At 35.7% G+C, this 27630-nt stretch overlaps 1 protein-coding gene and 1 long non-coding RNA gene across 2 annotated transcripts in view; one reads left to right on the plus strand and one right to left on the minus strand.

Annotated features, from left to right (window-relative positions):
• Positions 1-27630, plus strand: part of LOC145664193 (uncharacterized) — a 119643-nt gene that overhangs the window by 20200 nt on the left and 71813 nt on the right. The window contains exon 2 of the long non-coding RNA XR_014127330.1: positions 24436-24599. This is a non-coding gene — a long non-coding RNA (uncharacterized LOC145664193). The remainder of the gene's footprint in view (positions 1-24435; positions 24600-27630) is intronic.
• Positions 4410-27630, minus strand: part of LOC145664191 (aldo-keto reductase family 1 member A1-A-like) — a 60400-nt gene continuing 37179 nt past the window's right edge. The window contains exons 2-6 of the mRNA XM_081730628.1: positions 22433-22597; positions 18436-18636; positions 15154-15401; positions 13454-13622; positions 4410-4606 (exon numbers count right to left, since the gene is read on the minus strand). Coding sequence (XP_081586754.1) covers positions 4481-4606; positions 13454-13622; positions 15154-15401; positions 18436-18636; positions 22433-22597 — 909 coding nt within the window. The 3' untranslated portion in view covers positions 4410-4480. The remainder of the gene's footprint in view (positions 4607-13453; positions 13623-15153; positions 15402-18435; positions 18637-22432; positions 22598-27630) is intronic.

The following is a 27630-nucleotide window of genomic DNA, read 5'->3' on the forward strand; positions in this document are numbered from 1 at the left end:
TCCAGAGGGGATCAAAATTAAAAAAAAAAAAAAAAATCCCCTCTCAAAATTTTCCGCTTTAGGGACATGATAGGGAAAATGTGAATGTCATCGTTTTAAAGGCTGTTCTATTCTGAAGAGAAGGTGGTATGAACCATGATCCTAGGATAAATATGAATGATGCTTGACGGAAAGTCTATAATTTACACCCCCCCCCCCAAAAAAAAAAAAACAATTTAAAATTGTTAAAAAACAATGTTTAGGATTGATATAGGTTAACGACTGGGGATTAATTCAAAATTCAATCCCAATACTTTCACTTAAATGGCATAATTAACATTTAATACTAATTCCTAATACTTTTCCTTCAGTTCAAGACTTGTATTATACGAGGAGAAAGATTTGATTTAAATTTTTAAAAAATCATCAAAAATGTTTTAAAAAAAAAAATCATGATTTTTTTCCACCCTGATGAAGATTAAACTTCCTTTAGGCACCTACAGAACTAAAAATATTCGCTTTTAGCAATTTTTCTAAGGATTAGTTCCAGGAAACTAGAAAATTGCCAAATAGGGTCAAAATTTCTAATAAACTGACGTATTACGGTTTGATAAAGTACAACTTTGTTGAAATAGCAACACTGTTAGTCTAGTAGTATTGAATAGCATGTCAAAAATAGGTTCTCCCGGCCGATACTTTAATGGTGCAAAATGTCAACGTTTTATATTTATTAGTTAGAAGCTACAAAGGCGTATCAAGATAAATGGTCCACCTGTATACCGCCCAACTCAATGCTGAAACGGAACGTTCCCGATTAATGAATATTTACATAGGAGTGCCGAATCAAATTGGTAAAGCTTACATTCAGTTGTTTCATACTAGGAAATCAGATTATGATTATTGTAATTTAGTAGGCACACCAACCGAAATAAGAACTTTCTATGGATACTGTGCTGTAAGTGCGTTCTTTTTAAAGGACACCCCCTCCTGGTGAAACTGGAAGTGGGGGATCATCTTTTTTGCCTTTTTTCGTCATAAGGTAATAATATGAGCTAAAATAAAAAAGATTAAAACAATAAATAGTAGAATTTTTTTCAGGCATAACTGGGTTAATACAGTTTCCATACATTTTGCTAAACTTTTCCGACGGTGGAAATTAATATCTAATAGAGTGCTCTTTTGTATGCAATCACTCAAATTAACAATAAATTTACTGTTTTTGGCCTACCTATGCTGCGTCTTTACCATTTCAGGATTGTAAGCATGCAACCATACAAGGTGCATAATTTACTTAATGAATGTAGTGTGCATCCTTAAAATGGGATAGAGAATTTTTAACCGTTCAGAAACACTTGCTAATGTTGAAAGACTATTTTGTGAAAAAAAAAAAAATAAAATAAAATAAAAATAAACGTAAGTATGCAGTCATAGAATAAGACAGTAGGGAACATGCCGTGAATACTTGTTCGCAGGGTTGGCTGGTTTAAACCACAAACCAAAAAACGAAACATGTTTGTAAAATCTTGATGAATACACACTTGTGGGTTATCACGATTCACTCCCGTATATTATTAGTATTATATTCAGATCTAAATTCCCCATTCATTACTCAGAGATTATATTACAAAAGCATCTTTTTCTTTATAAGTTTATGAATATTTCTTTTGTGATTTTTTATAGTTGTATATTGCATTATAGTTATGCAATTACAAAGAAAAACTCTAAATATTATTTCGGTGCTTGGGGTCCCTGGTTCGATCCCAGCTCACGCCGTGTGGACTTTGTGGTGGACAAACACCATGCTCGTGGGTTTTCTCGGGGTTCTCCCAACTCATCCCATTTTCTTCATTTCACTCATCACCATCTCCTTTAGCCTAACCGGCATAAACGTGAGATGTAAAACTTGAAGATTTCATTTCATTTCAAAATACATCGAAATGCCGTACTCTTTTGGGAGGAGGGGGTCATACAAACCCCACAAAAGGCATTTATTAAAATCAGAAGTATCTTTGGTATCTATTTATGTATAAATGGGACAGAGCCAAAGTGGACTCAAACAATTCTTATCTTTATTCACTTTTCTTATATGTAAATTAAGTAGTCGTATTTCTTTAACTTGTACTAATAAAAGTCGTAGCGAACTAACTTGGACTGAAATAGTTCTGTACTCTGCACTATTTTGAAATTGTACATATAATTCTGTATAATTGTTTCACTTGTGTAACTGTTTATCTTTAGTCCTTCTGAAATGACTCTTGATAGTTATATTAACAAGCAGGGTTGGCAAAAACCATGGTTTTTATTGAAAAAACAAAAAAAAATGTTTTTTTTTTGTTTAAACCTGGTTTTTTTGGTCGGCAGAGGTATCGCATTTGTGGCCAATTAGTCCCGGTTTCGAGTTAAAATGGAGGACAATTTCTCTCGGATGTAAGCCGAGAAGCAGTTTGGATTCCGCTTTTACCTTATGTGACCGCTTCCTGCATAACCTGATTGTTGCATAATAACACCAAGTTGAAATAAACTTATTTCTGTCTATAAGTGATACAAATACATAGAGCAAATTATTTAAACAAACAAAAAAGTTTAACCCCCCCCCCCAAAAAAAAAAACAAAAAAAACGGGTTTTAAGTGCATTGCACGTATAGGCCTAGTCGTTTTTCAGTCAATCAAAATTTACTATATTAATGTCTTTAGTAACGCACAAATGCACAATTCAATACGTTTAAAGCATTACTCGAGCAGACGGCTCTACAAAATTTTCACACATGTCCATGTGCATTTTCCGATTTCTTCTAGCAGAGCATGCACTGAATGAAGAACTAATGCTTAAACCATGAACCAACTTGTGCTAGGTGGCCACTAAAAGCACGTACGCCATAAACTGAGTCAGAGCCCGAGCGGAGCGAGGGGGTGCGTCCGTAGGGCGCAGGCGCGTCAGCGACGGGGGCATACACAAAAAAAAGGATAGTGGAAAAATACAAAATATCCGCAATAATTTTCAACTTTAAAAACAGTTAAATAATTGTAATAACTCTTACTTTCAAAATGGCTTCACTAGTTTTCCGGGTACAAATGGCCCGCTGCGAGGAGAAATTCGTTTGGGAGTATGTTTAGTACAAGGGATCCAGAAACACGTAAAAAAAACTCAAAATTTACAGAAGAAATGAATGATGCAAGTACTTAGACGTAACATAACGTAACCAAATCTAAGCTAACCTGAACTAACATAAACTTCCCTAATATTATAGAAATAAGCGAAATTCTATCATTTTTTGGAAAATTATGCGGGACACCTACACTAATGGTAATAGTTAAGAACAGCTACTTCTCATCTCCCGTGCACGAGGATACATCTTACTGTTGCACTACCTAAACACTCTAAGTACAAGGGCAAGAACTCAGTCTATTACCTACTTTTTAACATCCTAGATAGTCAATGAATAATTCCTGAAAGTATGGCGTTTCTCGTCCTTCCCTAAATGGGAAGTACGGCTCCTTAACTATAACCTTCGGATACTTCACTTCGTATCCTGTGCTTACTAGCTACCTTATGGGTGAATCCGTGCTTAAGATCGACTTTAATGTTTTCTACGTAGACACGTGTCTTATAGGTAAGAACACAACCATTTAGATTTACACACTAGTCTATTAAAATATTATTACGAATTTGTTTTGTAAAGTGTACAAACATGTACAGCAAATCTGCACAATTATTGCGCTGAAAATTACACTACGATACTTACAGTTAAATTTTTCCATTGCAATGTTTATACACAGCACAGTATTTGCAATGTGACGCCTGTTGAACTTGGAAACTACTCCTGTTTCAAATGTATTCTTTTATAAAATATTGTCTGAAATGTATATAGCATTAGCTTATATACGCAACTAAATTATGGAATAGATTTACAAGGGTTATAATTAATCAAATCATGGAGTTCACTTACCTTATATATTGTTTGTCTTCCATCATTGTTAATTCCTCGTTCAACTCGATAAGTAAGTCGATTTAATGTTTCAAATTCCTTAAACCAAGACATCCATTCTTCCCTTTCTCTTATACAAAGTCTAATTACATTATTTTCTAATTTCACGTAATTAATATTTGTAGGTAGAATATACATTATTCTTCCTGCTTTATGCCCTCCACAGCTCCACTAGTTACTTCCAAGTGAACGATTCGATTTGTGTCACTACTCCGTTCGACTCCGTTTCTGTCACAGAATGGAATTATAACGTATGAACAATTCAACCAATCAGAACTGCGAAATTTCTCCGGTTGTGGATTCTCGGGCGTGAAAAAAAAATATGCCTCCCTAAGAAGTCATCGAATACCATAAATTGAATACCCAGTGGTCTAAGGCATTTTTGAAACAGGTATGAACCTATTCCTTCAGAAAGAAAAAAAAACCTAAAATGAATACAACTACTTTTAAACCTCTTCTAATAGGTATGGTTTATTCATGAAGGTTAATACATGTAATTGTACGGTGTTGTACCATTAGAAGGGACACTCTGGATGCTCCGCAATTCCTAACCATATGCTCTTCAACTCCAACTGCCTCATCTCTCTGTTCAACCCTCGGAGTTTCTGGATCTCATTGTCTGTCAGTGTGAAGTCAAAAATCTGTTCAAAGATATATTATACGTAAGGATTATTTTAGAAGAGTGGTTAAATAACTTTGCTGAAAATGAACATATTCATACCTCATGATCCAAAGTAAAGGGTTAGTATCAAACAAAAATGCACAATAGTTAAAGATGAAGATGTAACAATATAGAAAAACACCCATTTTCTTGTAAGAATCGATCTGTGTGCAAGTAATTACACCAAAAGTCCATTTTTTAAGCTTCAAACTCTGTCGCAAAATTCTAATTTTCACCGGCTTTTACTAGTAGTCCGGAATTTTGCTTTTATTCTTACATGGTAAGTTTTCTCCTCCGTAAGATAAGGTTGTCAGCACTGCTTAGATTGTCTGCCTGACTTCAAGAAATAATAATTCGGCATTTAGATCTTTCTTTGTTTTGATGAAGAAAAATTGAAAACATAGTGTGGACAACTTATTCAACTTACGCTTTGTGCTACAAAGACTATTAGGGAGCATAACCATCATTTAGTAGGAATCAAATTATATTATCCGTTGTATTGTGAGTTACTAAGTACAGGGTGGTTCATGAGTTATGCTCAGGTTAACCCTTCAGTTGACCTCGTGTTCAATAACTCGTCCTTAACTAAAATTTTGGGCTTTGTTACTCGCTTATACCTTGTTGTTTAATTGCGACAAATCGGTTACACATTCAATTTGTAATACAAACGTAACAGTACGTGGAATTTTCTTGACAAGTCTAGCTTGTTTGGTGTTTTGTTTTACGTTAATTTCAACATCGAACCTGTATGGGACGTGAACCTACAGTTTAACTGAAACAAAGTGAACAGCGAAAACAATCGGATTCTAAGTCACTCCTCAGATTTTCTTTCAACTAAACTTTACAGTTATATATCTATACAATATTGTACTGTGCAGTCGCCCCTTGTCGGTCTGAGAGCTCAGATGATGAGTTAATGATTGACGTGTTCGGGGATGTCAGATCCGACAAGTTGCGCCCAGGATTTTGTAAATATAGAACTCAACAAAACATGAGGTACGGGATCTAACCTGGGTTGCATTTAAATGAAATCCAACACGTACAAAAGAAACAGACTGTGATGTTAAAGGGGGTGAAAAGGGGCAAGAAGGGAGTAACTTTCGGGATAGGTTAATCTACTCGCACTTACTTGCAGGTCTGATCGTTGTCCTCTCCACGATTCCTCCAACGGGCCGACGTCCGTCCATCCCTCTGTTTGGCTGGCTGGTCGTTCAAGTAACCAAAGTTAAGAGTCGGGGAAACCCGGACTGAGTAACCAACTTCGCGAAGACCGCAACTTTAGACAAACTTATAACTTCTTCTTAAAAAGCAATACATCGTCGTTGAATCAAAGGTGCTCTCTAAGATGGAGCAAGGCTATCAATCGTCAATTTCAAATGTAGCTAGCGGTCTACCTTCTATCTCGTCCCTCGCTCCATGTCGACTGTCCCTTCCAATAGTCTTTCAATCCATTTTGTCTGGCGTTCCTTCCGGGTTCATATCCTCGGTTATTCACTTTGATTTGTGTCTCGATGAAAAAAGTGCATGCTCGTAGATTAACCAAGGTAAAGTGATGATAGGAATGCGGACGGGGAAGCAATCTGTTATTTTATTAACTGAAAAATTTACAACGTAAGAAATGAATGGCAGACAGCAAAGGCAAATGAACTTAGAAAAACAAGTCGATAGGTGATTTAATTTGAAACGAATGATGATGCTTTTGACTGAGATGTTCTTTTAAAATAAAATGTCCCATTGTTCAAAATAAGAAACTTTTCCATATGTCCAAATACACATATCTTCACATCCCCCCCCTGAAATCAAAGTCCCGAATGAAAACATTTCGGAGACAAACAAAAAAAAATCACTTTTTAGAATTTCTGTTTAAAAAAAAAACTTAAGCATCTTTGTAGTTTCATTCAGTCTTCATGATAAAAACACAGCAGCAAATATAGTCTGAAAAGAATCATATGATAAGAAATGATGAGTACAGCAGAAATGTTCACACACTAACACAGTTGACAGCAGAACAGTCAATGCCAAATGACGTAAGCACAGCAACGTCGATCTTGTAAACACAGCATCACTAAGCATAAAATGTAGATCTGGAAATCACAGGTACAATGTCCTTACACATCACATAACTGGAAAGTTCATTCAGTACAAGTAGATTATAGGAGTAGGGTAGACAGGTATATGATAGTAACATCACAAAATTTAGGGGATATAGTCAATGACTGCCCAAAACACGTAAGATATGAGAATAGGGACAATAATTGGATAAAATGATGGAATGAATAAAAATCGACGAAAAATCAGGGAAAAAAAAACAAAAGTAATAACTAAACCATAATCCATACGTATATATCTATATATAGTAAATAAAACTCCAATTCCAATAAAATTGTAACTCTATAATCAAAATTATCATTACGCGGTAGAAGAAAAATTAATCTAGCTACCCATAGAAAGAACAGATAAAACAACACAAAAGAATGTTGATTTCAGGTTTTAGAAAAACGAATTGTGGAGAATTTAGTTCCACAATGTCCGACGTATTGGCAGAGTTATAGCCCTCTGCACTGGCTATTAAAACCTTAAAAGAAATCAACATGACAGACTATCACCAAACATATTCCTAAATCCCTAACTAATTATGCGCTAAAAGAAAAGAAACTTCTTTCTTCTTATATGAAAGTAAAAGTACGTATACCCACAGGAAAATGTGGAATTAAGTCAAATCTACAAATATACAAAAATATACACCAAATAAGCACAAATCTTCATCATACATAAATCCCAAGTCATCTTCATGATGAAATACACAAATTTATTATATACACTGCAGGCGATGAAAAATTGATCATTCCAAAAGATCACTAAAATCACACAAGAGGTTATAACAGTGTATATTCCTTTGAAAAGAATACATTGACTGAGTATATTCCCAATAACTAATAACAAATCGTAGGATCAAATCAAAATCCAGGGAAAGAAAAAAAACTGCATTCTTCTTTACATCCACATTAATATCATAAAATGCATCTTGAAAAATGCAAAAAACGTGAGAATTCCTTCTTCATCACTATCATAACATAGATAGCAAACAAATATAAATTCATAGTTGCGTCTATCTCCCTAGTTTTCTTCTGCTAAACATAATGTATCAATAAGATGTTGATTAGATGACCAAGAAAAAGAACGTGTTCTATAAAGTTAACCAACAGTTCTAAGTGACTGAAAAAAAATGATGTCTATATGAGTACTCCTTTTTCTCCTTATCTTCGTTGTAATTGTTATTGCCGGCAAGACTTAGAAATACAAACAAACCAAAAACAAATTCCATAATGACATGGCCAGTGTCAAAACAAAATTCGTTACCAACTTCACAGATGTTCCTAATCCATCAAATCTTCCTTTGAGAACCGTCTTCTTTTTTCCTCTTTTTTTTTTTTTTTTTAAAAAAAAACTTCATTGCAGAGAAACAGTTTCCGCTTCTTTTCCTTCTTCCAAGGGAAAATACACAGGTAAAAGACGCTGATAGAGATCCCAATTCTCCTTGTCGAAAATACACAATACAATACGGTCTACGTTGTCCACATGATCCTCTAAAAATTTTCGTGTACTCAACAATGCAATTCTAGCAGCAGGTTCCTTAGGGAAATGAAATGCACCAGCAGCGATGCAAGGAAAAGCCACAGTTGAAAACTGATTTTTCAACACAAAATCAAAACAATTGTTATAACAATTCTCCAAAGTCTTCTTGTTCGCATCTCTGGGACCACACGTCAATAATACATGATCAGCGGGGAGATTATAGCCTGGAGCAATCTTCACTTGTCCTGGTTTTAAAGAACGTATTTTCTCACAATCTTTACGAAATTCTTCTCCTGCAGCTTCTTGGATACTTCTATCTGCTCCTCCTAATGGAATAAGTAATTCATTCGTGGGATTGACAGCGGCGTCAACTTTAATCATAGCGATATCTCCTCGAAAAACACTGATTTTCTTGTTGATTGCAGAATTGGCACCAAACTTCGGTTTCAAGCCAGAACAATTCTTCCCTGTTTCAGCCCAAGTGGGTAAATGGTTGGCAATCACAACCTCACGAAGATTCACAGATGGAATATTTTCTTCTTTTTCTATCATGTTCACCGCAGGATTAAAAATAATCTCATAGTGTTCTTCTTTTTCTTTCTCTCTCTTCTGTATCTCTTCCTGTTCTTCGGCACAGCAGGCATTCGCAGTAGCATCCTCAACATCTTGTATATCCAAATCAACGTTATCTTCTTCCTCTCCCTCGTTTTCCTTCTCCTGTCTCTCGTAGTACTTCTTCAATCTTTGTACTGCAATCGAATCAACCTTGAATCTTCCTCGTGCAGTCTTGAACTTAACAAAATAGGAATTTGGGTGGTCAATATCCTGAATTATTCCTGGACCAAAATAACGTCCACTGAAAGCTCTGGTGGATCCTTTCTTCATGGTGCTGTCCAAAATCCATACCTTGTCTCCTACTTTGAAATTGGGTTTCGAATGACGTTTGTCATAAAATTTCGTTGCCGTCTTATGTCTCTGGAACCATTTATCATGGGCTTTGTCTCGTATTTCTCCAAGTTGCTGTAAACGTTCAGCATTGTCCTGAAATTGACAAGGGGTGTCCAAAATTGCTTCGTGTAGCATTCTACATCTGAATCCATGCAAAAGTTCAAAAGGGCTGTATCCAGAGGATAAATTAACAGTTAAATTGTGGGCTAACACAATAGATGGCAGCAGTTCGACCCATTTTCCTTGATCTTTATTACACAACGCAGATTTCAGTCTCTGTTCAATGTTTCGGATAGCTATCTCAGCAGTCCCGTTAGCGTAATGAGCTTGAACATTTACAAATCGAATCTTAGCTCCAATCATTGCACACAACTCCTTGAATAGGTTACTTGTAAAACATGGACCTTTGTCTGTGACTAATTCTTTGAAAATACCGTATTTCAAAATTACATTTTCATAAAGAAAACTACTTACAGAAGACGCTGTTATATCTGCTAATGAATCACAGATAGTATACCGAGTAGCTGCATCGACTACGACAATCAAATACTTGTGTCTCAAAATATTACTCGAGGAGTACAGGTAGCGACACTTACTAAGACGCGAAAGAATGTCTTCTATCGACGGTACAGGAAAACTGTCTGGTGCAATGTGTAGGTTAATAGATCTACAATCCAAACAAAATCTATAAGATCCAGACTTCTTTTTCACGAGAAGAATAGGCGAGTTATAACTCGAGATGCACCTCCTAATAACCTTTTGTTTAAGCAAAGTATCAATCTGTTTTTTAACTTCTTCTCTTAAATGGAAGGGGATAGGAAACTGATTGGTGTGAACTGGGACGTTATCTAGCATTTTAATTTCATGTACGTAGCCCTTGGCCACTCCAAAATCATCCTCTGACCAAGAAAAACAATCCTTATACTCCTCTATAACAGAATAAAACATTTGCTTCTGATCGTCCGAAAGTTGAGGGTTAATGTCCACACGCTTGACATCAAAACCAGCAGGAAAGTTATTGTTGTCTTGTTTACTGGCTAAACCATGATTTTGAACACTATCTGTATCATTTGGATAATGAGCACCCGGCCTAATGTCAATAGCTTCACCTAAATGAAGATTTTTCTCTAAACACAACTTTTTGTTGGTTGGGTTGACTACTCTAATGACAGGATTAACAGGATCCACTCTAGATTCATTAACAAAAATTTCGGCTTTAGAACAGATTTTTTCATTGGGTTGCAAAACATTTTTAATTCCCACTAAATCATTAATTTTTCTAACAGGTACTGAAACACTGGAATTTGGTGGCAAAGTAACAGATTTCGCCGTTATGAAATACGCTTGCATAAGGTTCGCTGTTTGTTCAGAAACTGTGCCTATAGCATGACTTTCAGGTAAAGCGTGATCAGTAGGCTTCCCAAACCTAACTATGTGAACTACGTGAATATCCTGGTTAATAGTGACATGTTGAGGAAGTAACCAATCGTTCCCCAACAAAACAGAAGAAGCAAATTTGTCAACAACTCTAAACGTATGCGTAAATGAATAGCCGTCAATTTTGAACTTCAGTACAGCTAACGTGTTAGTTTCAAGTCCTTTACCCGAGATGCCACGGATAATAGTACGTCTTTTAACGAGTCTAGTGTTCGGAGGAAGGAGCTCTCTAGTGCAAATTGAAATTTGACTCCCAGAGTCCAATAACGCTTTATACTCTTTATTTCCAATAGTAATTTTGATGCAAGGCAGAATCCTATCCCTAACAATAGGCGTAGTAATCGTGTGGGTCTTAAAAACAGGTCTTTCACTATTCCCTGAACTATTTCCACTATGTAAAACATTACAATTATTACTTCTCCTGACTTGCGCCATGTTGCACTCTAATGCTTTGGCCGGACAGTGTATTTTATTATTCGCGGGAGACGTACTATGATTCTGTTTGCACTTGTTCTGTTCGTTCTTAGCAATAACAGAAGTATTCGTCACAGAGCCCATTCTATCATGCATATTATTACTATTCTTGGCACTCTTACATTCAGAGGAACAAAAAGAAGAAAAAGAGTTACATTTCTGTTGATGAGACGGAATAGAATCTACTGACTGTTGATCACCGCATTCTTTCTCAGCGGATAAGATATCATAATGCAAACGTGCAAGCATTTCTTTTTTTTCCCGTTGTTCTTCGAGAGGAAATGAAACATGAGAATTATCGCGCAATGAAACATCAGCTATCTTAGCGATAAATTCCGGTGTACTAAACTGCAAGACTTGTTCTTTCGAATTAGATTTAATGAGCGTCTTGTAATTTACTATTAACTCAGCTGACTGTTCTTGTAATAAAAACTCACATAACGCATCAACAGATGGAAACGATTTGTTGCATGTAAGCTTAAAATACTGAGGCAATAACCCTTCAATAAGGAAATTAATTTGTTGTTGAATAGGCATGGCTTTATCAAAACTAAGTATGAGATCTAGCTTCTCATAAATATATGTCATAATAGGTTCCCCTTCTTTTTGATCTCTGGAACGAATAGTATGTTCCGTCACCTTCTTAACTACAAAACCACCAAATAATGTGATCATTCGTCTCTTTATGTCTACATACGACAAGTTCACAAATTCGTCTGTCCTAGTTAAAGCTAGAAACCACGCTAAGGCTCCGTCCCTTAATAGATATGGAAGCAAATGACGCTTCTTTACTGCATTGAACTCATAAATGACGCAGTAAGATTCGAAATACTCAAAAAAACGAATGACGTCTTCCCCATACTTGCCGTGAAAAAATGTGGGGCGCACAATAGAATCCAGAGACGTAAGACGAGCTTGTGCCAGAATGCTAGTATTCACCATTTTCTCTAAATATATCTAAATAATGTAACTAAAAAGCCCATAAAACAAAATAACACAACAAATTGAGAGGGTGGAGGGAGGGTGGTAAACCAAATAGAATTTCATCAAATTCTAACGGTGGGCGGCAAACAAACTAATGCAAAATAAATCGAGGGTCGCAGATATGTGTGCATCCACACAAGTTAAAACCACATCTCCGCCATGTGCAGTCGCCCCTTGTCGGTCTGAGAGCTCAGATGATGAGTTAATGATTGACGTGTTCGGGGATGTCAGATCCGACAAGTTGCGCCCAGGATTTTGTAAATATAGAACTCAACAAAACATGAGGTACGGGATCTAACCTGGGTTGCATTTAAATGAAATCCAACACGTACAAAAGAAACAGACTGTGATGTTAAAGGGGGTGAAAAGGGGCAAGAAGGGAGTAACTTTCGGGATAGGTTAATCTACTCGCACTTACTTGCAGGTCTGATCGTTGTCCTCTCCACGATTCCTCCAACGGGCCGACGTCCGTCCATCCCTCTGTTTGGCTGGCTGGTCGTTCAAGTAACCAAAGTTAAGAGTCGGGGAAACCCGGACTGAGTAACCAACTTCGCGAAGACCGCAACTTTAGACAAACTTATAACTTCTTCTTAAAAAGCAATACATCGTCGTTGAATCAAAGGTGCTCTCTAAGATGGAGCAAGGCTATCAATCGTCAATTTCAAATGTAGCTAGCGGTCTACCTTCTATCTCGTCCCTCGCTCCATGTCGACTGTCCCTTCCAATAGTCTTTCAATCCATTTTGTCTGGCGTTCCTTCCGGGTTCATATCCTCGGTTATTCACTTTGATTTGTGTCTCGATGAAAAAAGTGCATGCTCGTAGATTAACCAAGGTAAAGTGATGATAGGAATGCGGACGGGGAAGCAATCTGTTATTTTATTAACTGAAAAATTTACAACGTAAGAAATGAATGGCAGACAGCAAAGGCAAATGAACTTAGAAAAACAAGTCGATAGGTGATTTAATTTGAAACGAATGATGATGCTTTTGACTGAGATGTTCTTTTAAAATAAAATGTCCCATTGTTCAAAATAAGAAACTTTTCCATATGTCCAAATACACATATCTTCACAGTACAGTCCATTGTAACATGTAAGGATAAGTAGTCTATTTCTCAAAACAACTAGTCTTCTAGTACTACGGTAAAAGTTTTCAAAATTAAACATTTTACTATTTGAAATACGAATACAATAAAATCATAACAAATCAGAGATATCAGCATTAGTGTTAATATTTAGAAATGACCTATTATCATTCTAGTATTTCTACTTTACGATATTCTACGACTTCTAAGAATTATATTACAAAACTAGTAGTTTTGAGATATATGACACACATAATAAAAGTAGTAAATCAGAAGTTAGTAAAAAAATCTCTAAAAAAGGAAAATGTAGAATGTAAACTTACATCAAAATTTTCCTTGAGTCGTATTGGCTTTCCGCTTCTTGGAATGACGACGATGCCATTTTGGATAGAAAACCTCAACAATACTTGAGAAGGGGTTTTGTTGTGTGCTTTTGCGATTTCCTTAACAACTGGGTCATCCATTAAATTAGGTGGGTCCAATGGTAAATTTCTGTAGTTAAAAAAATTCTGCTATTACAGTACATAATGTAATATTTTCTTTAACGCCTTTTTTGGATAACAATCAGAAGAAAAGCAAATGTTAGTTTTTAAATATAGTTACTAAGGTTGGCTCATAATTACGAAAATACATTATGAATAAGTTTTAAATAGTTGATAAATTATTTCGTGTAATAACGGTAATCAACAACTATGGAAACAACCTTTATAACATAATGTCCTGTTTAAACACCTGATGATTCAGAAACTGTTTAGCACATATCATTAGATTCATTATTGCTACACTTCAGTTTCTTTGAATATATAAAAGTAGGTCTCTAGTATTAGGAGTCAAGAATCTCCTATCTTCTGGAACTAGAAGGGAAAATACTGTGAAAAATGAATGGATCTCTCCAGCATGGCAGCTGATTAACAGTCTGAAGAGAAATTATATCAAACTTACAACTTTATTACCAGCTCTGACCGTTGTTGTTGTTGTTGTTGTTTTTTTAACGTAAATACTGTATTAATTTCGTTTTCATAATAAAGTAGTGGCTTAATCAGCGGTTCCCAAACTGGGTAATGTGCCTGATAAAGTATATAGTAATTAAAGAAATAATTAAATATTGACAGAAAAGATCTGTATTTATGAAGTAAAACATTTAACTATTATAAGTAGATTACAAATTTCAGCCATGAATGATTAAAATGGATTCAAACTGAGTGCCGACACTCAACTGCATACACTCAGCATTACCGAGTATCAATAATCATGATGCAGTTTCATGCGTCAACAGCGAGTACTTTTTGAAACATTAGTTAAGGAATTTTTAAAGGAAACTTGATATTAAAGGTAAGGGAATCTTTTTAGGTGCTTATCTAAATAGGAGTACAAAATATGAAAAACAATTAACAAGATCATAAAATAAAAAGTTGAAAACTCTTGGCATATATAAATACCAGAGATGGACACACTTACACATTTTTGCCCTCAAGAGGATCGGGCTCTCCCTCACTCATCCTCATTTTGGTAGATGAGTCTAAGGGTGAGTGAGGGTGAATGTGAGGGAGTCGATTGAGGATGAGGGTTGCTGAGGGGAGGGCATCAAAATATTTGAGTGTAAGGGCAAGTGAATGTGAGGGAATTGATTGAGGGTGATGTGACTGAGGGTTAGCAAAAATGTCCATCTCTGGTTTCTATACAACAGGAAACATCTGGCAGCAAAATCTTACGCTAATGAAGCAATATTTTTCGGCTTTACAAGAAATATTAGACTGAATAATAAATTTCGTAAGTTTGATAAGAAAATTAGATCAATTAGAACAGTTCTTATATTAAAAACAAGACTACAACACCTTGAAAATCTGTTAAACGTGATAAATTACAAAGTTGATTCATAAATACGCATAGTATGAATGACAATTGCATTATAGAAATTTATGTTATAGATTCAATGAAACCTGATTAAACGAAACTTTTAGAATATATTAGTTACCGGTACTTTTTTTGTTTTGTTTAGAATACTATAATGTTGGTTACTTACATGCCAATTTGTTTTTTAATCAATTGTTTTGATCCAGGCGAACCCAATGGAGAATACGCCGTAATAATAATGTTATACTTTTGGCACACTTTGAGAAGTTCATTCTGTTGAAGATATATGTGATACTCCACTTGGTTCGTAACTGGAGGAATTCTTGCGATTTTCATTATTCTCTCAATTTGTTTTGGATTGTAATTGGAAATGCCAATGGCTTTAGCTCTTCCAGCGTCTACTTGAGCCTCCATTTGCTGTTATATAGAGAAAGAAGAAAAGTAAAATTTTCAGAAAAAAATAACATATTGATTATGTACTTCCACGTAAGCTATCATGCTTTTAGATTGAATTAGATTTTTAATGGTTATCTTTTCATGTATTAATCTATGGTAATTAAAGAATTGTATGAAAAATGACTTAGAAGGAAAGAAAATCATACTTGGATTTTATTATATTAAGTTTGATTATGGAATTGGGAGAATATCTACGTCAATGTTTCCAACTATTTGTGAACCACCAAGTATGCCGTATTGTATTGAAGGTACATGAATGCGTCCATTTTTAATGGAATACGGAAACACATATTAAACAGCAAACGGCAACGCACGATGTTTTATAATACCTACGATACGCCAGCCAAAGGTAACAGAATAAGATGACTCCTATATAGTTTTAAGGCATGTATAACCGTTTTATTTTTAAAGAAGCATGATGGGAAATCATAGATGGAAACTTCAAGTTATTTTGAACGAAGCGAAAAGTCTCTCCATTTTGGATAATATACATTCATTGATATTTTTACCCAAATAACGAAAATATTTCATCTTCCCGCATCGAAAGGATAGTTCTTGCACTTTTACAACCGTAAAGAAAAGCAATATTGTGTACAAACTGTGCTTGATGCGCACTATTATGAGTTAAGCACGACGTACAAAGAACTAATGGTAAATCCTTTGCCTCATATACGTTACATGGAAAAGTAATGTTGTTTTAATTAAGAAATTATCAAGAATTGCATTCAGGATATGTATTCAGGAAACTTGTGAAAGTGCTTCGACAAGCATGTATATCTCTTATGACGACACTTAAAGAGACAAGTGTTAATTCGTTCCCAGAATCTATTATAATTATAATTGCTTGCAATTTGGTGTTTCCACGCAACGTTTTAAAAGAAAGTACTATTGAAATTGTATCCAGTAGTCGATACCGCTAGTCTGATATGCAAGTCATTGAGGCTGCCTTATGGCTACAATACCAATTGAAAGAAATAAGGCACGCTGCAAAAGAGAAAGAAATTTTCATGGATAAAAGAGGGTAAACTTGACCGGGATGAAAAAACTTATAAAACCCATGTATATGAATATCACGGCAATGTATTATGCCATCCCATAGAATGAGATCAGTAAATTCATATCAACCAAAAAAAAAAAAAAAAAACACTTTAGAACATTATCATATTATGAACACACTCAAAAGAGGGTCAAGTAAGTCATCTAGACTATAGAAATTTAAGTCCACGAATTATGTATATTTAAATTTACGAGTAGATGAATCCGAGGGACAGAGATGTTTGAGAAATGCCAATTTCTCTGATACTATTACATCAAGAACTCTGGTGCTTTGGAGTAGTTCCTCTGATGTTAATTTCTGCTTCCTTTAAGAGGCTGGTTATTGTGCTTCACACAACCTATATTGTACAGTCCGCAGCAAAACACCTGCAAAATGAGCATGTAAGTTTATTGTGAAACAACGAAGTCTTTTGCTCCAAAATAAGTGTGCAGTGGAGGACTTCGAGGTTTCTCCTGGCGTGATTAGACGTTATGTTGATTCCCTGGGCTGTTAGGCGTAGTTTCATAATAACGTACATGCTCATGTTGCAGGTTTTTTTTCTTTCTGCGGACTGTACATCAGTGGCGTATGTTGGTTCAATAATTTGGGCTACAACCAGCCTTGATAATACGTTAATAATAATAATAAAAAAGTAAACATTGGTAGTGGGTGAGGATATTAATAATAGGGGCAACTGGCAGACAAAATGCATAATTGAGATAATAATACAACCAAACTGAGTATGTAGTGATGCAGTAGTGTGATATCACAGCGTAATTCAGGATGCTAAAAGTTTCTCTAAAATTCACGATGTGTCTTTTAATTCGGAACACATGATATTGTCAGCGAACTGATAAGTGATATGGCATGATAAAAACTGACAATGGGATGCATGACAGTCTATTTTATTCTCAATATCACCTCAGATTTTTATCAAAGGCATTGTGATTCCAGGAAAATCTGAGAGTTTGAATGAAATTTCACTAAATTTAAGGTTAATTCGAACTTCGTTAAGGGAAATGTTATTCCCAGGAAGCATTAAATTGCATATTTTTAATATTGACATATCTTTATTCTACATTCTAAACTAAAATTTGTCGTTCCGCATTACAAGATTAACTGGGCAAAACGTTAATTTCAATAACTGATATTTAACTATTACTTTCACATTAGACAATTTATAAAATACGAAATGCATAAGAAACACGAAGGAAGAATATACCATCCGGGAAAGAATAAAATATGTTTTTCATTACTATCATATATACAAGGTGTTTCAAAACAACATCGACAAAGTTTGGGAGGTGATTTCTGACAAGATAAGACAAAATGTATAGACCAACTTGGGTGCACAAATGCTTCCTTTCGGAGTTATAGACTGACGGAAACATGAAAAAGCGAAATTTAAATGTCCGTAACTCCAAAACTATGAGATCTACCGTACTCAGGTCAAAACTTCATTTAGGAACTAATATGTGCCCTACTCAAAGGTAAATGTTTCAGAATTCTAAGGTACTCACGCAACAGCTTTTGCAGATGGACTTCTGCTACGGACATTTAATTGGAAGTACTCACCAACTACCTCTATAAAAACTGTTGCGGAAGTACCGCAGGATTCTGAAACTTGGATATTTCGATAGGGCACATACTAGTTCCTAAGTGAAGTTTTGACCCGACTACGGTAGGTCCCATAGCTTTGGAGCTATGAGCTTTTAAAGTTCACTTTTTCATGTTTTCGGCAGCCTATAACTCCGGAAGGAAGCATTTGTGCACCCAGGTTGGACTATACTTTTCTTCTTATCTTGGTGTCAAGAATCACCTCCCAAGCGTTGTCGGTGTTGTTTTGAAACACCCTGTATAAACACTCCGAAGTACAATATTCATGATTTGTCATGATTCTCACAGTGATTGTTTAAGAATTATACGTTTATTATTATGAGCATTAACTGCGTACATTACCTTCCAAACTCCTTCTAAATCTGTCTGATCCAGCTTGAGCTTACCATCTGGGTTTCTAGGGTGTTGAACGATATCATCGACATTTTGGAAAGTGCACGGCCAATGCACGAGATAGAGATCCGCGTAGTCTGTTTCTAGGCTCTTCAGCGACATTTTCAGAAATCTCTCAACGTCAGATGGTCGGTTGCCGATTGGTGGAAGCTATAGTGAATCAAAAAAGTGAAGCTATAGTGAAGCAATAGTGAAATGGCTTTACATTTTTCATACATGAGAACATTTTGACAAAAATTAAAATTTTCAACCTAATATTTTCACAGCGTTGAACTGTAAAACTGCTTACAATTCCAATTAACACTAAAAAATAAGGGTAATCTCTAAAAAATGAATAGGACTTTGGAGACCATTTTGTGATTTTCTAAATGATTCTTGACACAATGTACTACTTCTTTTGTTAGTCTACGATATTATTGTGTACCTCATTCACTCCGAAGATTTTAGAATCTACTGGGCACGGAACATAGGGCTATATAACCTTATTGAATGAAAGTTTCTAGTAAAGTGGATTGATTAATACCAGCGAAAGTTATTCGGAAAAGGATAAGCTTAATATCACTTACAAATAGCATATGATAAGTAAACTGTTTTGCTTGAAAGAAAATGAACATTCAACAAATGTGTAAGTGAATCTTTTTGTTTCAAGTTTATCAATGCAAAAACCTCGTTCAGTTTTGTCCTACTTTACTTTAAAACCACCATTTATCACCTGCCTTTCGTAAATGTTATAATTGGCGTATATGTGACTTGAAGCCTGAATCCCTGCATGAAAATACAATACAATACGTAAGGTGTTTTCCCGGACATATCCTCTTGTTCAACCCCTAAAAATTGCCGGAAGATTTTTTTAATGTGATTTTTTTTTTAAGTTCAAACAACTGCTTCAAGACTCCTAATTATTAATACTAATATTGTTGGAAAGTTCAATTCCCAAGGAAAATCAAGTGTGAAGGAAAGTAACCTATTTAATATTTCTGTGATCGCTATTGTAAAAGTTTAGTTGTGTAACTTATATTTTCCCGATACTATACTAATTCTTTCGTGTGATCCCATGTAGCTTAGTCGCCAACGCACTCGCCTTTGGTACGAGCGGTCCCAGGTTCAATTCCTGGTTGGAACATTCGGGTGAAAAAGTATAAAAAGCTTTTCCAGCCAGTCATTCTAACTAAGGATTTCTCGGATTTTCCACTTTCACACTAGGCGATGTCTTGAATATTATTTAACATAATGGTCCCAGAAAGCTCCCTTCCTTCCCCATTCCTTTCTTCTTTAGCTATTCCCCGGGTAATTTGATTATAAATGGATGTCATTCCTTATACGTGATGGGCTAACGTAGGAATACATGTGAAACCCCAAAAATCTAATTTCTATTAATAATCCCTAACAAATTCTGCCGTTTCCTCTCACACTCTGATCCCACCAATTTCTTCATAATCAATTACTTTCATTAATTACTCGTCTTCTGTAATCTAGAGTGCATACAGTGGGACGTTAAACAAGATATTTCATTTTATTATTATGTACAGTGGTGGTAGTAATACTACATAGTTTTGTCCTTGGTTCTTGCGTAGAAATTTGCATACATAAATAAAAAAATAAATTTAAAAAAGTTACAAATTCATGAAACCTCAATTTTATATATTTGTGATATCTAAAATGTCCTCTTTTTTTTTAAAGTTGTCATATGACAAAAATAGCTAGAAATGTACGCAGATGTTTGTCAAGGAGTGTGAGTAATATATGGCAACAGACTAGCAACCCAAATGACGATAGTTTAAATTCGTGAAAGGTGCATTTATCTTTAAATTTAGATTTTTCTCTGTGCTTGAAAGTTGATGTCAAATGTTTTAATATTTTACAGGAAACCAAGGTACATATGCTATTGCTGTTGACAATAAAATTGTGAAGATGAAAATTAAGTTCGTACAGATGTATGATCATGAATAGGGTAATGTTTAATTTATTCTTGTGTCATGTGGGATTTTCAAAATATTTCGAATCGATTGCTGCAAACTTTGGCACAGTTTTGGATTTTTCTATCATATATATATATATATATATATATATATATATATATATATGAGTTGAGTTGATTTTGAGTTTAACGTCCAGTTCAGGAGTGAGGGTATGAGACATGGACCTACCGATTAACGTGGAATCCGAACCACATGAGGTTCCGCCGGGAATCGAACCCGGGCCTCCTACGATAAAGGCGCGTACGCTAACCGCTTAGCCACGGAGGATATATATATATATATAATGAGAGAGAGAGATACATATTTCGCACTGAGGCTATGTTGAACGTCAGTTTCGAACCATTCAGCCCTACCAGGAATCAAACTCGGCATCAGCCGCACCAATTGTGGCATGGAAAGGAGCTACAAAACAGAATTTTCTCCTCAACTCGATCTGATGCGGTTTAACAAAGAGATAGTGTTGAATAGTATGAAAATATCACTGTGGCAGTGTTAAAGAATTAAATGATTACGAAGCTCATAGTAGCACTACTGCTCACATGGTGAACGCAAGTCTTTAAGGTACTAATATTGATGACTGCATTATTATTTTTAAAAATTTAACATCCGACGATTATGAATCAAGACTAAGGTAGACGATGATGATGAGATGGAGAATGGTGGCAAGAAATGGAAAACATCTAGGAAAACCACTCGAACGATGATTGTCTGTCACAAGGCTCATTAGGTGCGGACTGGGATTAAACCAGTGACCCCTACAAAAGAGGTGAGTCCTCTACCACTGAATTCATCACTGCCCCAACTGTATTATCTGCCAACAATTATATTATCCAAACCTTTCATTTGCTAAGAATAATGACATTCCGTACCAGTCTTCGCAAAGTTCCATGTACAGCAACGCAACGGGAAAAAAATATATATGTAAAAAGTCATCACATTAAGCAAATCTTTGAAACTGGGATGCTACCAGAATCTGCGACAGTAATTCAAGGAGGGCAGGGCAACTTTTGGGATTACCCTATTATCTGTCTGAAACACAGTATTTTAAAGTGGGAGTATTGCCTTTGATAACTCATTGTTCTTAATAAATAAAATATTTCGGTAATTACTGGCAAATAATACAGTTGCCAATATTAGCACTTCAATGACTTACGTTGACCATGCGAGTGGGGTGCTATTAACAGGGCTGCCGTGTCGTGACAAAACGCTGTAACTTTGGCGAAGAAGTTTTGCGAAAATGAGCCTTAAAGTTTTCATCCGAAAATGTGATCTGTATCGTGTAGAACCAGTGTAACTAGGCAATAATGGTCAACCAATCAATTTTCACCAAATTTAATCACACAACATGCATTTACGTAACATTACATGTAACCACGTGTTTCCAAAGTCAAGATATACTATTTCTACACGATACAGATCACATTTTCGGATGAAAACTTTAAGGCTCATTTTCGCAAAACTTCTTCGCCAAAGTTACAGCGTTTTGTCACGACACGGCAGAGAGATTGGAAGAAGAGCATGACATTGTTCTTCCACGTTTCTTCTTTCATTCACCTACTTCTTTAACACTGCCGTGGTGTTATTTTTTACACTGTAAAATTAATATGGTCGTCTAATTTAACACCGGCTCTGCGTCAAATCAGTAACGCCGGGCTTGTGTTAACCTCAACACCGAATACTTGGAGTTGAAATACCACGTTAAAAAGGTAGTTATGTTGGGATCATTGGCCTGTGTTAACCTCAACACCGAATACGTGGAGTTGAAATATCACGCTAGATAGGTTGTCACGCTGGAATCATTGGCCTGTGTTAACCTCAACACCGAACACTTCGAGTTGAAATATTACAATAAAGAAGTAGTCACGCTGTTATCATTGGCCTGTGTTAAACACGGATTGAGACATGAACACAATCATGCAGTGTTGTGTACAGAGATTAACTATTTCTAATAACTAGGAAGCATTTACCTTGCTCGTGATGAAAATATCTTCTCGTTTTCCTCCCTTTGCAATGTAATCCTTCACTGCCTTTCCAACAACATCTTCATTGCGATACATATAGGCTGTGTCAACTAGGCGATATCCAATTTCAAACGCTGTCATCAGTGCCTTGTATTGAGCATCTGGGATTAACTGAAAAGTTTATTATTATTATTATTATTATTATTATTATTATTATTATTACCAACAAGAAGTTCAGGTAAGATAATTCAAATGATCAATGTTATTTGGACAGTATTTAGATTGTTTTCATCTATTTAATAGAACTGGAAGAATGGTTGCATATACCGGGTGATTCAAATTATATTTCCAATTTTTGTAAATCACAAACGATTGAATATAGACGGATCAAACAAGTGCGGTAGGAAAATTGTAAGAGCGCGCATCTAATGAAGTATTTTGCATAACCTCCAGGATCCCTATCATGATGCCTCTGAGGGTAGTGCTCTCAACGGGTCGGGTCGGGTCGGGTTGAAGACTGACCCGACCCGACCCGTGACCCGAATTGACTGACCCGACCCGATGACCCGACCCGACCCGACTGACCCGAACCGTGATCCGATCTGATTGACCTGACCCGATAACCCGACCCGAGCTGACCCGGTTGACCCGACCCGACAACCCAACCCGAATAACCCGACCCGACAACCCGACCCGAGCTGACCCGATTGACCCGACCCGACAACCCGACCCGAATAACCCGACCCGACAACCCGACCCGAGCTGACCCGACTGACCCGACCCGACAACCCGACCCGAGTAGCCTGACCCGACAACCCGACCCGAACTGACCCGACCCGACAACCCGACCCGAGTTGACCCGACTCGTAACCCGACCCGAACTGACCCGATCCGACTCGGGTCGGGTCGGGTCACGGGTCGGGTCGGGTCAACCCGACCCGTTTGAGAGCACTATGGTCACGACACTGGGTGAACGCCAAAATGCACTCACATTGGGAACCTAGTTTTAAAAGCATAATTTTAGAAAATAAAGCATAAAGCATAATTTAAAATATATAGCACAATTCTTGGAAAATTCTCTTTAACTGAAAGTTTAACATACTGTGTTAATATTTTTTAAAGCCAATATTTACAATGCAAAATCATTGAGAACATAACAATGCAACAATGAAAAGCTTATTTTCATTTCTGTAAACTTTTCGGTGTAATCCTTTGATGTGGAGAAAAGAAAGTAAAAGAAGAAATTTTTCCGCCAACAATGAATAGTATGCAAGAACTCCATACTATATTGTTACAGTGACAACTCCAGCTTTAAGTTGTTAGGGGGACAAAGGGGGGGCAGATACATTTTCGGGGGCGGCTATTTGCCATACCAAAAATAACATATTTATTACGTTTGACTTATTTTACATTACATTGTGTATTTCGTTGCTGTTTTTATGTTAGATCTATATGATTATAAATTAAACTTATTTCAAATAAAATTTGTAACTAACAAATAAGTAACGTCTGCACATGAAATCTTTTTCAATGAAACTTTTGAAGCCTAAACATAAATTGAATTACTTTCGCGTATGCTACAAATAACACATTCGTCTATATGCTACGTATCACTCGCTCTCTCCCTCTCTCTCTCTCTCTCTCTCTCTCTCTCTCTCTCTCTCTATATATATATATATATATATATATATATATATATATATATATATATAAATATCTATATATATCTATATATATCTATATATATATATATATATATATATATATATATATATATATATATATATATATATATATATATATATATATATATATATATGTAGAGAGAGACAGAGAGAGAGACAGAGAGAAAATTTACGAGGAGCTGCTGAAAATGTCGTAGTCCAATCCAGAAGGAGTGTAGGTACTAGGTAGAAAAATGAAATCGTAGTTTAGAAAAACATATCTCTGTATGTACAAATATAAATTTTCATATTAGGTCTAATAATGAAATTCTTATTGTTTCTCAGGCCTCTGAAGTGATTATGTGTGCCCAAACAGATAATTTCACGAACATCCAGATCCTTACTGTTATAACATTTTTGTTCCACCAAGGAAAGTCACCGAAGTAAATTAATTAAGAAATCAGTGAAACACCACGGGACTCTCCTCCGTTATATATAGTGGTGAAGAAGTAAGTGGCTTAGTATAAACGTAGCAATTTCTCAACAAATTAGACTCTTCCTGGAATCATGGATGCAATTTGTAACATTATTCTTGAAAATTGCAGCATTTCAGCCAGTGGTGGATATAGCCCGGGGCCGGAGGGCCTAGGCCACCCCAGTTTTTGTGTGACAAAAATAATTTAAGCTATTTATATTTATTATAGTCTGAGGTCTGCACCCCGCTTAATCAGTTTTTATCTTCTCAGCAAAACTTGTGTCAGGGATTCTGGGCATTTCTTTGGAACTCGTCGGTAGCATAATTCAGAATGGCTTGGGTATGCGCAAGTTCTCGGCATAATGGGTTCCCAAAATATATGTCAGGAGAATAAAAGGGTAACGGCATTAAGAGAAGTATTCTTCCAATTTGACCGTAATGTTGATCAATTTCGCTGACGAATAGTAACCATAGATGAAATATGGTTGTACCACTATGATCCTGAATCGGAACAACAGTCAATGGAGTAGTAGCACTCATTTCTCCATCGCCCCAAGAAGTTCAAGACACAGAAGTAGGTTGAGAAACTGTTTGGAACATTCTTCTGGTATAAGTATGGAGTGGTAGACTACCTCCTCAATGGTCAGATATTTAATCCAGAATCTCTACATTACTTACAAAACTGAAAGAAAAATTCAAAGTTCAACGCTGCGGAAAATGAAAAGAAAGGAATTATGTTCCTTCAGGAGAATACACCTGTCCATCAAGCTCCTGCGAACATAACTGACATTGCATAATCTAGGATTTCAATGTCTAGATCATCATTCTTATTCCGCAGATTTAGCTCCGTCTAACTATTACGTGTACTTATTTCCCAAACTTAAATAACACTTGAAAGACGCCATTTTAGATCAGATAGGGGTAGTGCTACGAACAGTGGTGCGAGGAAATCTAGATTTTTTTTTTAACTTTTCTGCAAAAGCTGGAGCACTGTACTACCATGAGCAAAATAAATGACGCGTCTCTTTATTTTGAAGTTTTTTGAAAATATCTCCGTTTTCTTTATATGTTCGAAATTTCGGAAGGTTTCCCCATCAGGAAAGGTTAATAACAAACCCGTTTTTAATATTTGTGTTAGATATTAGCTTAAAATAAAGAAATTAGAAGCAAAAAACATTAAATCGACAGAAATCTCGAGAATTACCAACTCTGCTAAAGTGGGAAATTTTCAAGAACGCGAGGGAATTCTGCAGTTCAACACGAAGCAGCGACATCTATGTCATTGAGAGAAGCGTGGATTAGATCTACAAACGAAAATTTTAACGAAATATTTCTAGTATGTCTTATTATATGCATTATCAGCGAACTCCAAATATATGAATCTATGCTAAGTATTAACGTATAGATAGTGCAAATAGTGGAAATTACCTATGGAAAAAGACGAATTGTTAGCCCAATCGTAATGAAAAATCGTCTTTACTGTAGAACAGGTTCAGCTTACGTAAGAGAGTAAATAGCTCAGTTAGGTAAAGCAACGAGTTTGTATACCGAAGGTAGACGGTTCGAATCCCGTGGAAGTACTGTTGTCATTTTTATCACTAAGGTTATTTTATTTATTTTTTATTTGGGAAAGAATCAAATTGTAACATATGTGTAAAACTCATGACGATACAAAAAAAAAAAAAAAAAAAGAAAATATCGTCGCATTTGCATTAGTGTCTCTAATTTTTGTTTGCAAACAGATTCGTAATTATTTCCCCTGTGCTCACTGATGCATAACGAATGTTTTCCAGTAAATGTTAATTCTAATTTGGAGAATTTTATAGTTTCACAATGTTTCTCACTACATAGTCTTCTATCTACGTGTTTGGATATTTTGATAACAGATTTCCCTATTAAATGTTTAATTTTCTCTATAAATATTTGTCTTAAATTGAAATTGTTTTGAATTTACTACATAAGCAAAGTTGCCCGAAGGAGGGGAGCTCAAGTAATAGATATTCTACGTAAAAGCAACCTATTGTAGAATGATGATGCTTCTTACCTTCAGCACATAATCTTAACGTTAGAGAGTCAGAGAGAGAAAAATCCTGGTTTTTCCTCCTCTATGACCACCCATCTTAAACCTCTACATATCATTGTTCGTCTCACATAATTTCGGCTCTCCAAAGACATTCATATTTATTATTATTATTATTATTATTATTATTATTATTATTATTATTATTATTATTATTATTATTATTATTATTATTATTATTAATGAATATGCCACCCTTACATAATGTTGTAACTTTACACATCTTAGTTTAAAGTGCTTTCTTTAGTAATAATTTGAGCAACCACGTCACAAAATTTAAAATGTATGAGGGGGCACGACGTTTTATTTCCCCTCCTCTCTTTTCAGCACCCTCCAACAGAAGGTATATAATTTCTGAGAAGCAGGGCAGACAAAATGAATAAGAAATATATTTAGAGCATCCTTTCCTCCTTCGTGAATGTAATATCACGTAGCATTTTTTATTCTACTGAAGACGACCCTAGGCCGTTATGGTTAGGTAACAAAAGAAATACCTAATATATTTATAGCGCCCCTTATCTGTAATATTACCTCTTCTTTATTTGTTCGAGGCTTCCTTACACAACCAAGGGTGACAAAAAGAATAGGAAAAGTGTCTAAAGATTACAAAAGACTTTATATTTTGTCAGAAACAAGGCAGTATATACACAACATTGCTTTCGTTAACAAGTGTTTCACCCTTGAGTCGCTTATAAAATTATGCAGAATAACTTTTGCCGATCATTGTTCTAGAGGGATTTGTCCAGGATGGTTTGGTGTCGAGCTAATAACGATAAGTATATTTATTTACATCACTGTTAAAGAAATAGCAAACTTTCTGAAAGGAACTTACTTAGGAAATATATCTTCCTTCTACTTAGCCAGAGCCCACTCTGAAAAATTGCATCTGGCATTCTGAGTGAAAGTTCTATGGGACTATTAGAAAAATATATTCCCGTTTTCACGCTGATGGTAGAATTTCTTAAACAGTTATTGAATTACGTTC

The sequence above is a fragment of the Thermobia domestica genome, chromosome 11 (assembly GCF_964235325.1).
Source record: "Thermobia domestica chromosome 11, izTheDome1.hap1.1, whole genome shotgun sequence".
Classification (NCBI taxonomy): Eukaryota; Metazoa; Arthropoda; class Insecta; order Zygentoma; family Lepismatidae; genus Thermobia; species Thermobia domestica.